Source organism: Taurulus bubalis (assembly GCF_910589615.1).
Source record: "Taurulus bubalis genome assembly, chromosome: 2".
In the NCBI taxonomy this organism is placed as follows: Eukaryota; Metazoa; Chordata; class Actinopteri; order Perciformes; family Cottidae; genus Taurulus; species Taurulus bubalis.
In genome coordinates, this window is record NC_136590.1 from 33,953,974 (window position 1) to 33,968,172 (window position 14,199).

The window sequence follows — 14,199 nt, forward strand, 5'->3', positions numbered from 1 at the left end:
AGTTCAGGGTATAATCATCCATTTTAAGCTTGTGGTCTTTTGAAAGGCCCTTGGTTTCTATTCACAGAAGGAAGTGTGTTTGCTGCTGTGAGTCAGTCTGACCACGTCCTCAGGCCACGGCTGTTGCTGCTGCTACTGGAGTCAACAAGACGAGGTTGCCGAAATGAGGTCCTTTGAAGCTGCTTACCATGCGATAGAAACTGTAGCGCACCAGACATGTCAGGTTAACAGAATAATAACAGAATATAATCAGAATGGTGAAGATAGAAAGAGGAAAGTGAAGGTAAATAGTGGAAACAGTGTATTTGTGTAAGGCAGCCTCTATAAGGGCACTTTTAAGCTGAGGGTAAACTAATATGGAGCAACACACAAACGGATACTGTATATTGAGAAGGGTGTGAAAAGTATGGTTGCCATGGTGACAATGCCCCCCCGCCCCAGACATTGGTGTATGGCTGGTGCATGCCACTGACTGCACAATGAGCATACTGTGATAGAGCTCCATCATTCATATTTCATCTACTATGCGCTTGATACTCGACAGAACTGTGTCATTCACATAAATCCATACAAACACATGCTCATGTGACTCATGGCCTGGTTTATATTGAAATGCTTGTGCAATATCTCCAGTTTAAAAAAAGAAGATGTAAGGAGGAAGAAGAAGAGTTCTCCTGAAATGCAAATTGTACGGACAAATACATGATGGTGACGAGAGGGAGTTGGTAGAGGTGAAAAGGTGTGGGGGGGGAGGAGAGGGCAATCATACAAATACAAAAATCCCAAGAGTTAAAGAGAAAACAAACAGAGATAGGGAAATGAGCAACAGAGGAGGGGATATATTCCTGACTGTTGCTCAGAGCCCTTCTCTGAGCCTGAAGACAAAACAAGCCGCTTTGATGTCTCTGGTGCTGCGTTCGCACAGAGAACCGGTGCTGTTACACAACATCCACCGCTGCTAAAAAAAAGGACAGGAAAAACCAAACAAAGAAACTGAGGAGAAAAGCGGGACTAAAATAAGATGATGAGGAAAGAGTAGAGCAGTGTGGAAATTGACCTCTCACACATTTGTATTAGAATATGAAATGATCTCTTAGAAAGCACATTAAAAGGAACCATAATCAATTTACTCAGAATTATTTGGGTTGAGAGCAAAACAGAATCAAGACTGCAAGAGCAAGACAGTTTAGCAGGTTTAAAGATGTTGTCACATCTCACATATCAAACAACCCTCTTCCCTTATTGTCCACTGCCACCATGACTGACGGTGCCACACACAACAAAAGGGCAAACGGCATTTGTTATAAGGCTGGTTATCATTTTATATATTTAGCTTTTACAACAGAGAGAGGTTTGTACACAACAATATTACTTCATGCCCAACAAAACGCATCCTCTTAAAAATGTGACCATCATCTCCTCCTGAAAATCTGTTATACAACAAATGATTGTTCACTATGAACACTTCTCAGTAAGCTCATTTATGTTGTCACTATGCCACCTAGTGGAGAGTCATTAAACATCTATTAAAGTGTTTGTTTCTCAATTTCCCTTGTTTGTTCTTCTTCTCTTGCTATGTTTCTTTGAGAATAAATGCATACATACATATATAAATTACTCTTTTTTTAAACAGCTGATTTTGGGCAGATACTGTACTGCAAGTTATATTATTAGCACAACATTAGTGCAAAGGTGGATTGCAAACTGAGGTAGACAATCACTGCCGCCACATGGTGGCACTGTTAAACAACCACATGGTGTTGAGAGACGACCTGTACATCCACACAACACAAATCTAATTGCAGTACCACCAGAAAAGCAGGGTGATGGATACGTTATAATGGTGTAGACTCATTAGACACCCTGGACTATAAATTGAGGATCAAACAGAAAGAGAGAGAAAGGCATATAGACAGTTATACGTTATAACATCTGAGTGGCTCTTAGTTTGGTGTCTATCATGAGCCATGGCAGTGGAGCTGCTGTGTAGAGTCTTTGTTTGTGTGCTCACGCACACACAAAATGAACATTCTGAATGGTGAACACTATCTCATCTTACTTTTGATGAGAAGACAAACACATGGCTATATGTCCATACACATAGCTGTTATGTTGTCATACACAAATTACTATGCAGCTACAGCTTCAGCGAATCAGCTGCTGGGAACAATGATCAGTGACAACTCTGCTCACTCTGCTCATTTAGATCGTCTATTTCTGTCTCCCTGTCAGATTATAGATCTACTTGAGGGCTCATCCGTCAGCTCCTTGCTTTTTAGTGGGAGTTTCTGATAGCCACTGTGTGAGTGAGGGCATACGTGTGTGTTTGTTTTTACTTCAATTAGTTAGTAAGTTACAGTGAGTGCAGAAACAATTAATCGATTAGTTGATCAACAAAATAATGTATCGTCAAAAATGTAAGTCATTTATCAAGGAATAATTAGAAATATTTTTGGGAAGAGAGAGAGAGACAGAGAGAAAGAGAGAGAGAGAGAGAGAAAGAGAGAGAGAGAGAGAGAGAGAGAGAGCATATATTTGTGTATGGACTGTTGGCTGGCTAAAACTAGACATTTGAAGACACTTCCACTGGTATTGGGAAAGTTTTCACTATTTTCTGACATTCTACAGACTAAACAACTCATCCATTAATCAAGAAATTACATGAATTAATAATGAAAAAAACATGATTTGCCACCCTGGCTACAATACACTGAAAAACAATGAGAGGCTATTTACTGTAACAGTTTTTGCTTGTGTGTATTCTTTTTAAACGTGGTCTTTCTCTGGAAAGAAACACAGGCATTTCTCTGAGATTAAAACAAACAGATGACTAGAGAAACATAAAGAAAACAAAAGAGAAAAGGAGATTGGAGACTCAACCACTAATCTCCTGTGCCACAATAGATTCACAGTGGTTACACAGAGGACGCGGTGAGGTCAACATTATCCTGCCCACAAAAAGACCACATTTTGGAGGGACGAGCTGTTTCTGCACTCTGTCAGGGGAGATAAGCTCAGTGGAGCTGTCCGTGGTGCTGAATCAACTGCAGCTGGCCAGCAGGGCACTGCTCTGAAACACTAACCGAGACAGAGACACACAGATGGAAACTGCAAGACAGGCAGACTGACAGAATAACAGAGGGCCGTATTGATACAAGATAAAGGGAGACAGAAGGAGAAAGAGAAAATAATCTGTTGCAAATATGCAGAGCATCTGAGGTGAAGGACTAAAAAGGTGCAAAGGAATGACGAAGCTTTACTATTTACATACCACTGTATTCTGGCTGCAGCAGACACCACCAGTATTTCTGAATTGCATGCAGTATATAGCTTAGGGGTGGGACTATAATCAATATAACTACATGGGTTTGACATTTATTTGCAAAGAACAGGGCATGTTATGTTGTGGGAAAAGCTAAACAATACTGTCTTTAAATGTTTTAAACAGGTCAATACATCTACATTTACAAGTCATTAAAGTACTGCACGTTCACAGTATGCATATTGATTTATACTGTATTATTGTGATGATTACATAAGTAAACTGAATGTCACATGTCCACTTTTGAGGAAAGACATACACTGAGATCCCTACAGCCCATAGATCAATCTGACCCCAGTGCAGCACTTCAAATATGCTGTCAGCTGGTCCTGGAGGCTCCTTAGGGTGACTTAGCACAAACACATCTTCTGTCACTATCAGGAATATATGGAGTGTATTTAAATATCAGAAAGAAGAGTATCATTCTCACTCTCAAAATGAAACTGACAAAATGCATTTCCTTCCTCTGGGCAAATTTAAGTAATTACCTATCAGGCTTAAGGGACATACAGAGTCACAAGCAGGCAAAGAGCCACGCTGACTGACAAGAGAAAAGGTAGACAGAAATCGATCTGAAAGAGGCAAGAGGGAAGGATAAAACCATCTGCACCCCTGAGGCAGAATGTGCACGCTGTACGACCTCTCGTTGCATCAATCAGCACACTGCGCAGCAACTCGGGAAACGACAGAAAGGGATGGGTAACGAGAGTCAGAAAAAACAAAGAGAGGAAAAGAGAGCAGCGGTGACATGAGGCTAACTGACTGTGCAGCGACCGAGTTGGCACTAGTGTTACTGCGTTCACCTCAAACCAGCACAGCAGACTGGCTGCTCTCTTGCATAACAATTTATGTAACAGCTTCTGCTCTCCACAGGGTGAGAGTAAACTTTCTTTTGAAACTGTGTTTCTCTCAGAGTGTCTGAAGGGAGCCAATCATTGAACTAAAAAAGGAATTATGCAGCGCTGTTCCAATAAGGACATACATTGGATGCAACTCAGCAGCCTCAACTTCCCTGCCTCTCCCCAGCCTTTTCCCTCCAGTGTTTTTAGGGTCTCCTCATCTTAATCCCATCTCTCTTGTCTTGTCATACTGTTTTGCTTTCATCCAACTCTCTCCCTCCCTCCCTCCTCTAACCTCATTCCTTCACTTGCCATCTCCCCCTTAATGATCTCTCTCCCCTTTTCAGTCTGTTGGCTTCAATCCATTTTCAAGGATGAGTGTGCATGAGCTTGTGTGTGGATAGATATATATTATGAGTGTGCTGGATTAAGGAGCTGAACTTGTAAATGCACAGGTTACTAGAGCGAGCATTGACAGAAGAAGACATAGATAATACTGTGAGTGAGGTGATAGCAGGAGGTGGGTGAGTGAGTGTCTTTGTTTCTTAGTTTAGTTAATTGACTTCAATATAACAATTAGGGCGGCAACATCCTGCTTATTAGCCTTTTCACTGTCTGGTTGTGTTTGATCAACTGTCCAAGACCTAAAGATATATTTAAAAACAATGAACATTCACATTTGACAGACAGGAAAGAGGGAATTTATTTGGAAAGGCAAATCCCTCAAATGATGAACCGACTATTTAAATAGTTGCTGATAAATTCTCTGATGGTTGATTAAGGGAAGGTGATTTATGCAAAACAAGCTCTATTAGCATAAAAAGTACAACACACTTACATATTCAAAAATGCCATCATGCAGACTATAGTCAGAAAACAACAAAATTACATTAAAATACATAAATGATTGAAAAGACTACGTCGAAGAATTTGTTTGAGCTAGTTTTTGTTTTTTTATAGTTTAGCATATTTATATAGAAGTTGCAGGGGTTTTCTATTACTTTAAAATGACAAAATACAATAATTATGCTATTTACTGTACCAAAGTGGGACATTAGAGTACATCACATTTTAACATGCAACATCTAAGGTATTTGTGAGCAAACAATTCAGCCTTCTAATTGGCTTGGAGGAGTATTACACATTCTAATGTTTACAACCTTGTGCCTTCCTACCCGAGCCGCAGTCAGACAAAAGCTCTGAAAGTTGAGATATTAAGGTCCTGCTCTTTCAACAACTAAAAGCACAAAGCTGGAACACAATCTTTCACATGCAGATTGGGTTGAGAGCGATTAGAGAATGAGTGAGTCAGGAAGTGCATGAGTCAGACAGTGCGTGTGATGAAGTTGCTATTATGACGGTTCTCAACAGTCTGCCAGTGCTGGAAATGTCTGCCATCGATCCTAATTTGGCAGCAGGTCCTCTGACTACAGACAGCCCTCCAATCTGCTACGGTCACCCTCTGCTGGTAAGCAGAGACACACAAGCTAACTGACAGACTGAAACAGAGACAGAGAGAAAACCAATCTGAAACAACACGTCCTGTTTACACACATAAACATAGTAAGATTTCTACAAGCCATGTATTCTCAATGTAATTTACTGCAAATGTAATTTATGGTAGCGAATACACTGTATACTAGATGTACGACACACCTTCACACACTCCTCCCTACACACACACACACACACACACACACACACACACACACACACACACACCATGCTGCACTGAGTAGCTGTGACTCAGCAGATCAGCAGGAGCAGATGGACTTTGCTTCCCACAATCCTCCTCTGCAGAAAAAAAAGTGACATCATCAACACACAATCCACCAAATAAAGATTACGAAACAGCTGAATAGAAAATGAGCAAAATCCCTGCTCTTCACATGATACACAATGTTTTTAAGTGGCGTTGCCATAGCACCCTCTCTACAGTCCCTGCAGAGCATGGATGCAGGCCAATTAGGAGAAAGAGGACAGGGTGGGGGACATACAACTAGGATGACGTGTGAGACAAACTGAGAAAACGAAAAGGGGATGAAAACAAAGCGATTGGGTAGTGTTGTACAGGGACACACAGAAACAGAGAGGGGGGAAGGAGCGATAGAAAGACAGAGAGAGGGGGAGAGCGAACAACGCCATATGTTGCAGCTCTAGGATTTGGGGGTGCATGCCGAGTGTGCTAATTAAATGAGAACTAAATAGCCGTATAAACTATGGCATGTTGACAGCAAGAGAGAAACAGCCTAGAAAAAAATGAATCAAAGGAAGGTGAGAGAAAGAAGTTCATAGGAAGAAGTATGGACGATGGATGGAAGTGAAGAGAGAGAATCTCTGAACAGGAAGAAAGGTAAACATTGCATAAGAGAAGACATAATGATGCAGATGGAGAGAGAAGCAGAGACAGTAATGAGTGGATAGAAAAGAAAAAGAAAATGGGAGGCTCAAAGAGAAAGAGGCTGCAGAGAAAATATAAAAGATATCAAAAGCTCTTAAGCCTTGCCAACAAGGAGAGCAGGCCAAGAATGCAGTTTGAGAAGTGAGAGCTGCACTGCAGATAGTGAACAAGTGGTTCTTCCACACTCCACTCCTACATAAAGCCTCTATTTAACATCTTGGACCATTTAATTAGTGTGAAATCATGCTCAGGTATTATGGGGGCGCTTTGTAATAAACAGGCAGAAAGTATTGCTTGTCGGAAAAGGACATTAAGTCTGAAGTAACCTGTTTACATTAGGAATGTTGATACAAGGACTGATCACATCAAGTTGAATGGCAAGTAACACCAGAAGCAATGGCAGAGCCCATGAGGAAAGCAAGCAGGTCATATGAGGTAATTTCATCTACACAATTTTCCGGTGTCAGTCCAAAAACTGGTAAATATTTTGATATGGCAAGAGGATAAGTCTCAGCTCCTGTCAACATACTTTCCACACAAATAATATGCCCCAAAAAACAAGGATACACATCAACAGTCATGCAAGCTACTCTGTGAAGCTGTAGCCTATTTGAGCCTTAGAGCTAAGTGCCAACATCAGCATGCTAACAAGTTAACAATGATAATACTCACATGCTGATGTTAAGAGGGTTTAATGTACAACATATTAGTTTACTGTGTAAGAATGCTACCATTTGCTAAATAGCAATAAACACACAAAAAAAGGCTGAGGCCGATAGGAGTTTGTTTATAAACCACAGAAAATAAAGATCATCCAATAACTAGATTATTAGAGCGATTTCACTAAAAGCCAAAGTAAAAGTAAATATGCTGGTGGGGCTAAAGGAAAAGGTGATCAGGTGATCACAAAAGTCTGTAGGATTCATCCTCTGCAGATTATGAATGCATGTCCAAAATGCAATGCCAATCCATAAAATAGTCATGAAATATTTTAGTCTGAACCCAAACTGACAAACCAGCCAATTGCAAGAACAACATGTTCTCACCGCAATGCATCAAATACCGCAGCTTCACCAGTGCTCTGGTTGGACAGACAGACCAACATTACCACAAACAAAAAACAGCAACATCTCTTATAAAAACAACATACTGTCCTGAATACTCAATTGTTTTACCCAGGACACATTTGACAAGGTAACCCTGATGATGCGTTTGAGACTATTGAGTTGCATTATAGAAACAATAAGATCCACTGATTGCAGAGCATGAACCATTGAGACAAAAACATTGGGTTATCTCAGCATTTGCTGATTGAATTTAGACCATCCTGTCTCTTGTGGGTCCCCTAACTTTATGTAAGTAACCCTTTAAATGTGATTTCTAAAGAAGAAACTGGGCAAATAAAACCCAAACAGTGCATAGACATCACTATAGTTTTAACCAGGAAAACATTTTTGACATTTGGATCAATTGAAAGTGTTGTGTAAGCCCTGTATTTTTGGCATGGATGGTCAATTTGGGAATGGTACCCCTTCTATACTAAACCCAGTGAGATACAAAGGAGCTCATTAATGATATACTCAAAAACAGAATGCAACCAACCTGACTAAGTGGCATAGCTTCATGCACTGGTTGATAATCGCCTACAGTTAATAGCTAGTGATGCATGAGCAGAAATCTAGATGAGTCTGTTAAAAAGAGTGTGTGTCACTATCCGTGCCTAAGTGTGCGTGAGCCTTGCGAGGCTCAAGGCCGGTATCTGGGGTCCAACATTGTCTGACTGTGTGCATTGCTGTGTTTGTTTGTCTAAACAGAGCTTACATGTATTAATAGGCCGGCAATGTCCACGTTCTAAGCCACTTACAGGTCGTCTCTCTTCTTGCTCAGACCAATCCAGCTACACCGTCACACCATGCTACTGTATGACATCACAGCAGGTTGGACGGTTCCTAAGCAACTAGATAAAATCATCATTAGAAACCGGCCAAGGTGAAGAAGAGCTGGCTGAAAAGGATGAGGTTGTGGTAACCTCAGAGGAAGGGTGACTGAGCAAAAAATATCCTCCATATATAGTGAGACCTGAGACAGGGGTAGAATCAACAGCGGGGGAGGAACTTGATATACTCTTCATCACTTAGTCGGTCACATTACAGACAGAAACGCGATATCCAAAACGATCACAGTAGAGTACGCTCAGGCAGAAGCGGGCAGAGTATACGGCGCATACCAGATGCTCACAGAGGCTCGTTCACAGCCTGTCAGATGTCGTCTCCTCTCTATCGCATCTCATTATCAGATCTTCCTGAATATTGCCAGATAGGAAATGCTGTAACAGTGATAAAAAATATCAAAACCTTTTTATAGGAAACATATGGGCGTATAAGCTGGGGATTGTTTGTACTAAATGTGTTTGTAGCGACGATCAAGTGACAAGAGGTGGAATTGAATGCATGATAAGACTTGGCGTTTCATTTTGATAGATACGACATATAAGTTATATTCTGTATTTCATTTGGGTAAAGTTTTTGTAAGGCTGCTGTAGAAAACAGACTCTGTTGAACTCTTCGCCCAACTTCAAATACCAAAAACATTATCCATTATTCATCTCAGCACAGTTTAGCTGCAGAGTATTATACAAAATTGAAGTTTGGGAAAAAGTTTTGAAAAAAGAATATCGTAACTTAAAAGAAATTATGTAAAAGAATCCACTTGCGGTCTTGTAGGCTGTTGCAATCCTTAAGAACGATTGGAGTCGAAGAGAAAGGAAGAGAGGAAGAACATGGCTTTAGGGATGTGCATATCCATCCTGCCTCATGGTCTCTGGCCTCATTACAGGGGTTAATGAAAGCAAGGAGCCTGAGCTTCGGTGCTCAGATCCTCTCTCTCCGGGCTTGGTGGCTCTGGGACTCAACATAACTGGCAGTCAGGCCTAGAAACCTACTTCTGCCGTAGGATCAATGACTGACACAGCTCAGCTGACTTCAGCAGCCCACGCACAAAAATACATATACGCACACATGCAACCTGTGCGCACACAGACACACACATCTACTCTACTTAACCCTTAAAGTAACCATATCCTGCTGCAAAGTCAGGTAATTACCATTACCGCACTCATATTCAATATTCAAGTGGCATTAACATGCAGTTTGTTCACTTGTCTGGCCTCGGCTTCGACATTTGTTAGTGTTAGGATTGTTTTCATTCAGATGTATTGACATAGTTTATGTAATTAAGGTTGTATTGAGTTTTTGTTAAACTAAACCTGATTCTCTCTCTCTCTCTCTCTCTCTCTCTCTCTCTCTCTCTCTCTCTCTCGCTCTCTCTCTCTTTCTGTGCAATGCTCAACTTCACATGGATTAACCACATTTCATAGGGATTTTATATTAGCTACAAGCTTATCTATAGTGTTTTTTGAGACCGTTCACCTCTTCAGAAACAGAAGGCTGTTCAGGTCTTGTCCAGGATGTTCCTTCTGAAACACACATGGGTACTCCCAAAGTGCTCTAATCCAGTCTATTAACTACTTTTGAGTCTCTCATTCTCCACTTGTCGGTTCTCTTCAAAACATAATAAACACAAACCACACATGCATACATACAAAAAGATTAGAAGGAGTTGGTTTTGCACTCAGCCAAACCCAGAAAATGTGGCACTGAATGTGTCACCATGCCTACAGGCCCAATCAATATTGCGTCTAAAAATAGCATCACCATAATAGTCTTACTTTTAATAGCAGAAGGGTAAACTGGGTGAGGGCAGCATTTATTGCGCAAAGTTCTTGGAACCAAAGGCGACCCACAGAGTTACCAGGTATTGTGCAAAATCGTGAGTTTAATCCCCAACAGCAGATTTCTCAAGGAAAGCCTGATTCTGGGATTTTATTGGCAAGGGGACCAAACATGTAGGTCAGGTCAGGAAATCTGGAGTGACTTCCTACTGGGTTAACAGTGGATCATTGAACCAACAGCATGGCTTAAGAGACAGGACGACACGCCAGTGCCAACACATGAAGATTCATCTTTTGAAGTGGGATACATCCTAACATAGAGCATTAAATGGCAATTAGGAATGAAAACTCCAAAGGGCAAAGACCATATTCATGAGGATGAGTCACAAATTGGCTATTTAGGAGATGATTACCACTGTGCGACACAAAATGGCAGGACGCCCTCGACGTCGAACGCAATCTGTTTCACAATAATGGTGTCGTTCTGATGCTGCTGCCAGGGGAAAAGTGGTTCTGTAACGCTTCATTCAATAACTTGGAGGAGAGAGAGACAGAGACTGGAGGACACAGACAGACAGCCAGACAGCCAGAAACGATGATGATGGTGGACGGCATGAGAGATGGGAAGGTGCTATGACGCCCAACAGGAAAAGACGAGAGCGCTAAAACAAACAAAAATATTACCAGAAACTCTGACATGCTGGCAGAGTCGCTGCCTTCCCCTCTTTGACAAATGCACACACACATGGACGCGTGCCAGCAGAGAGAAATTGTGTTTGGCTTCATTCAACTGCAGCAAAGTTCAGTGCTATTTCCACATTGATTGTATTGCTGTATAGAGAATATGTGAATGGGTCTATGCATCTGTGTGTACTGTACTGTTTAAAGCGTGTTCTTTTTATAGCGCCTGCCTCCGCAGCTGAAAGAGGGAGCTGAATAGGTGGGTGTACTGTCAAGAGGGCCGTGACTCTAATTCGGAGGCAAAGCCCTGGCACACATTCGCTGTAGCGTAATTGACAACCCAGACTCCATTCATACATTGCTTTCATCTTTACCTTCTCTCGACCACTTTCTGTGTCACTCTTTCTCGTCACAGCTCTGGCTCATAGCAACATGAGTGTGGGGTCATAACCTATTTAGCCATGTTGATCCTCCTATCAGCCTGTTGATCTGTATTCCCCCTTCTAGCAACACCAATACAAAACCACCACCTTGATGAAAGAAGCGTGGCTGTGAGTCTCTATGATTTTGAACCTTTCTATGCACATGAAACAATGTCAAAAACAGCCATACAAGAACTCACTCTTATCTCAGTGTCCGGTCTATTTCTATTTGCTGTGTGACACTTTCAGATCCCTCATAGCTGATGACGATGATGATGATGATGATGATGATTGTTTGGCCAAAGATTTCTCACCAGTTTTCCCTCCAGTGTGTAGATCTTCTTCACCACTCCGGAGTCAAGCTTAATGGAATCCGTGATGTCGGTCAGGACTTGTTCATAGGAATGGGCCGTCTTCTTGTTCAGGAGGATCCTCACGGCTTTGCGGGGCTTCACTCCGCTCCGCACCACTGTCACCAGCTTTGGGCGTATGAAGTCCTTCATTTCGCGGCTTTCTGGGCCACCGGCCTTGGCGCTGCCCAGAGATGGAGGCCCGCGGGAGGACGCAGCCGAGGCCTTGACGTTCACAGACCAGTTGGGGTTCACGTTTTTTGTGTAATCCAACTTTTTGTAAGCTTCGATGGAGCTGCACACATAGCTGTCACCTGTTAGGGTTAAGGGGAGGAGAAGAAAGCAGGGAGGGGTTACTTAAAGAAACATTGAAGGAAATGAGATGAGCTTCAGAAATACCAAAAAGGAATGAGAATCCCTACAGAGAGACAGAGAGAGAGAGAGAGAGAGAGAGAGAGAGAGAGAGCAAATTGTGAAGAATATGACAGAATACAGGGAAGAAAGGAAGACGGCAGATAGACATGCTATCGCTACTTTGCTCTGTGTAACATCTCGTAATCAAGCAACGGCTCTATTATTATGGGAGCGGGCAGCATAATACATCCATGAATAGAGTGAACATTAAAAATATACTGATATAGGATATTTTGCTGCCTGATTTCCTTTATACCTCTTATAGGCTAAATACTGCTTATATTGTCATACCAACTAAAGATAATGTTGACAACTTGTAGTTCTTCCCGTGTCACTTCTTAGAGAGTAAAACAGATCAGGAGAGAGATAATCTGGCCAAAACATATGTCTGTATCACCATATGGCCATCAAATGAGTGATAGGCCTATAATCTTTACAATAATCTAAAGTGTGCTTAGCTAGTTTTATAGAGCAGTCCAATAGCTAGATTTTAAACATGTAAATCATTGCTCACTTCACATTTTCCATAGTGTTCGTTGTGCTATACAAGAGGGAGGTGAGTAGGGAAAGATCACTTGGTAGCAGATAGATGAGGCAGTGTGTGTTCTTTTAGAGGAAGAGATACTGAGACACATTTTAGATCGGACTACTCTGCTGACAAAGCCATGAGTCCAGGTGCATGAGAGGAACGCATACACCTGCAAATGTAAGGGTAGTCCCGCAGGTGTGCTGCAATGCTGTTCGGACTACCCACCTTCTACCAGCTGCTCAATACTGGTGATCTTCTTGCAGCCTTCCAGGGTGTAGATGGTCCGGACGCCCTGAGGCAGGTTGACGTTGTCGGACAGAGAGCGGGTCAGGTCCGCCAACAGGGCGTCAAAGGTCCGGAACCGGTCTGTGGAGATGGCGTACACTATCCCGTTGAAGTACCGGTCTCCGTTGCGGTAGAAACGGACCTTCTTGGCTCTCTTCTCCGTGGTCAGAGTCTTCAGGGTCCGGGTCCGGTACAGGCTGCAGTGGGCACTGTGCGTTGGACTTGGCACGCCGTTCATCTTCGCACTGGACCGGCCGTGTCGCTGACCTTTGTCCCGCTCGTCGAAATGCTCCATCTCCATCGTGTTGCCGAGGCTCACGAGTACGGCCGTACTGTCTTTGGAAGGACAAACAGGAGGATCAGTCCGCGGTGAAAAGTTTTCCTCTCCCGAACAAGTAAACAATAACAAGCGGGTACCAGAAAGGGAAGAAACCAACCGAGGAGAGGTTCGGGCGACTGGTAAAGGAGCCAGCCGGTGTCCGTCGCTGGTGCACTGTCTGGAAATAACTCCCTAATGACAGATTAAGTACTCTTAAACCGAGCAGACAGCATGCCTCATGACGACTCACACTGTCAGTCAGAGTGCGCCTGAGTTTTGGCGAGGCGCAGATGGATGTAGAGAGAGAGAGAGGCAGTCACGAATCAATAATAGCCTGTCAATTTTCCTTTTATATAAATATTCAGAGCGCGCAGTCGGACGACCAGCAGCCGGGACTAAATATAAAAGTGCGACACCGAAATAATGATCACTTCAACGAGGATGGATAAGATATTTGACTTTCTCGTCTTGAGATCAAGACGCGTGAATCGTTAGGAGAAGTGTGTGTTTTCAGATAACAGATATTAAAGTATGAATGACTTTTACATCAGCTGACAATGAGCGCGTTGATAGGCTTACCTACGTGCGCAATTAGCGCTTCTGTGACGGTCACCTCCAGCGTGACTGGTGCTTTATTTCCCAGTAGATGTGAAGAAAAGAGTTCAGTGAGCTGGTCGCGGACACTGGATGCGGGTGACGTGTGGTCCTATCCTGGCTGCGGAGAGCCCCCCTGTGCGTCCCTTTGTTGTTCGGTTGACGTGCCCCACCACCAAACACCAGTGTGTGTGTTTATGTTTGTGCGTGGAGAGCCAGAAGCAGAGGCTGGACTGGAAATGAACTAGGTAGCAACTGCTTTCCCTCCCATTCTTTTTTGCACCCACCTCCTCTCTTCTCCTCTTGCACGTCA

At 42.6% G+C, this 14,199-nt stretch overlaps 1 protein-coding gene across 1 annotated transcript in view; it reads right to left on the reverse strand.

The window, feature by feature from the left end:
* The window catches only part of LOC306733282 (serine/threonine-protein kinase DCLK1-like), a gene marked incomplete at its 3' end in the record, with an annotated part of 41,669 nt that extends 27,674 nt beyond the window's left edge, over positions 1-13,995 (reverse strand). Inside the window, exons 1-3 of the mRNA XM_079214497.1 lie at positions 13,872-13,995; positions 12,914-13,309; positions 11,710-12,059 (exon numbers count right to left, since the gene is read on the reverse strand). Of these exons, the coding sequence (XP_079070623.1) occupies positions 11,710-12,059; positions 12,914-13,274 (711 nt within the window). The 5' untranslated portion in view covers positions 13,275-13,309; positions 13,872-13,995. The remainder of the gene's footprint in view (positions 1-11,709; positions 12,060-12,913; positions 13,310-13,871) is intronic.
* Positions 13,996-14,199: the final 204 nt, after the last annotated feature.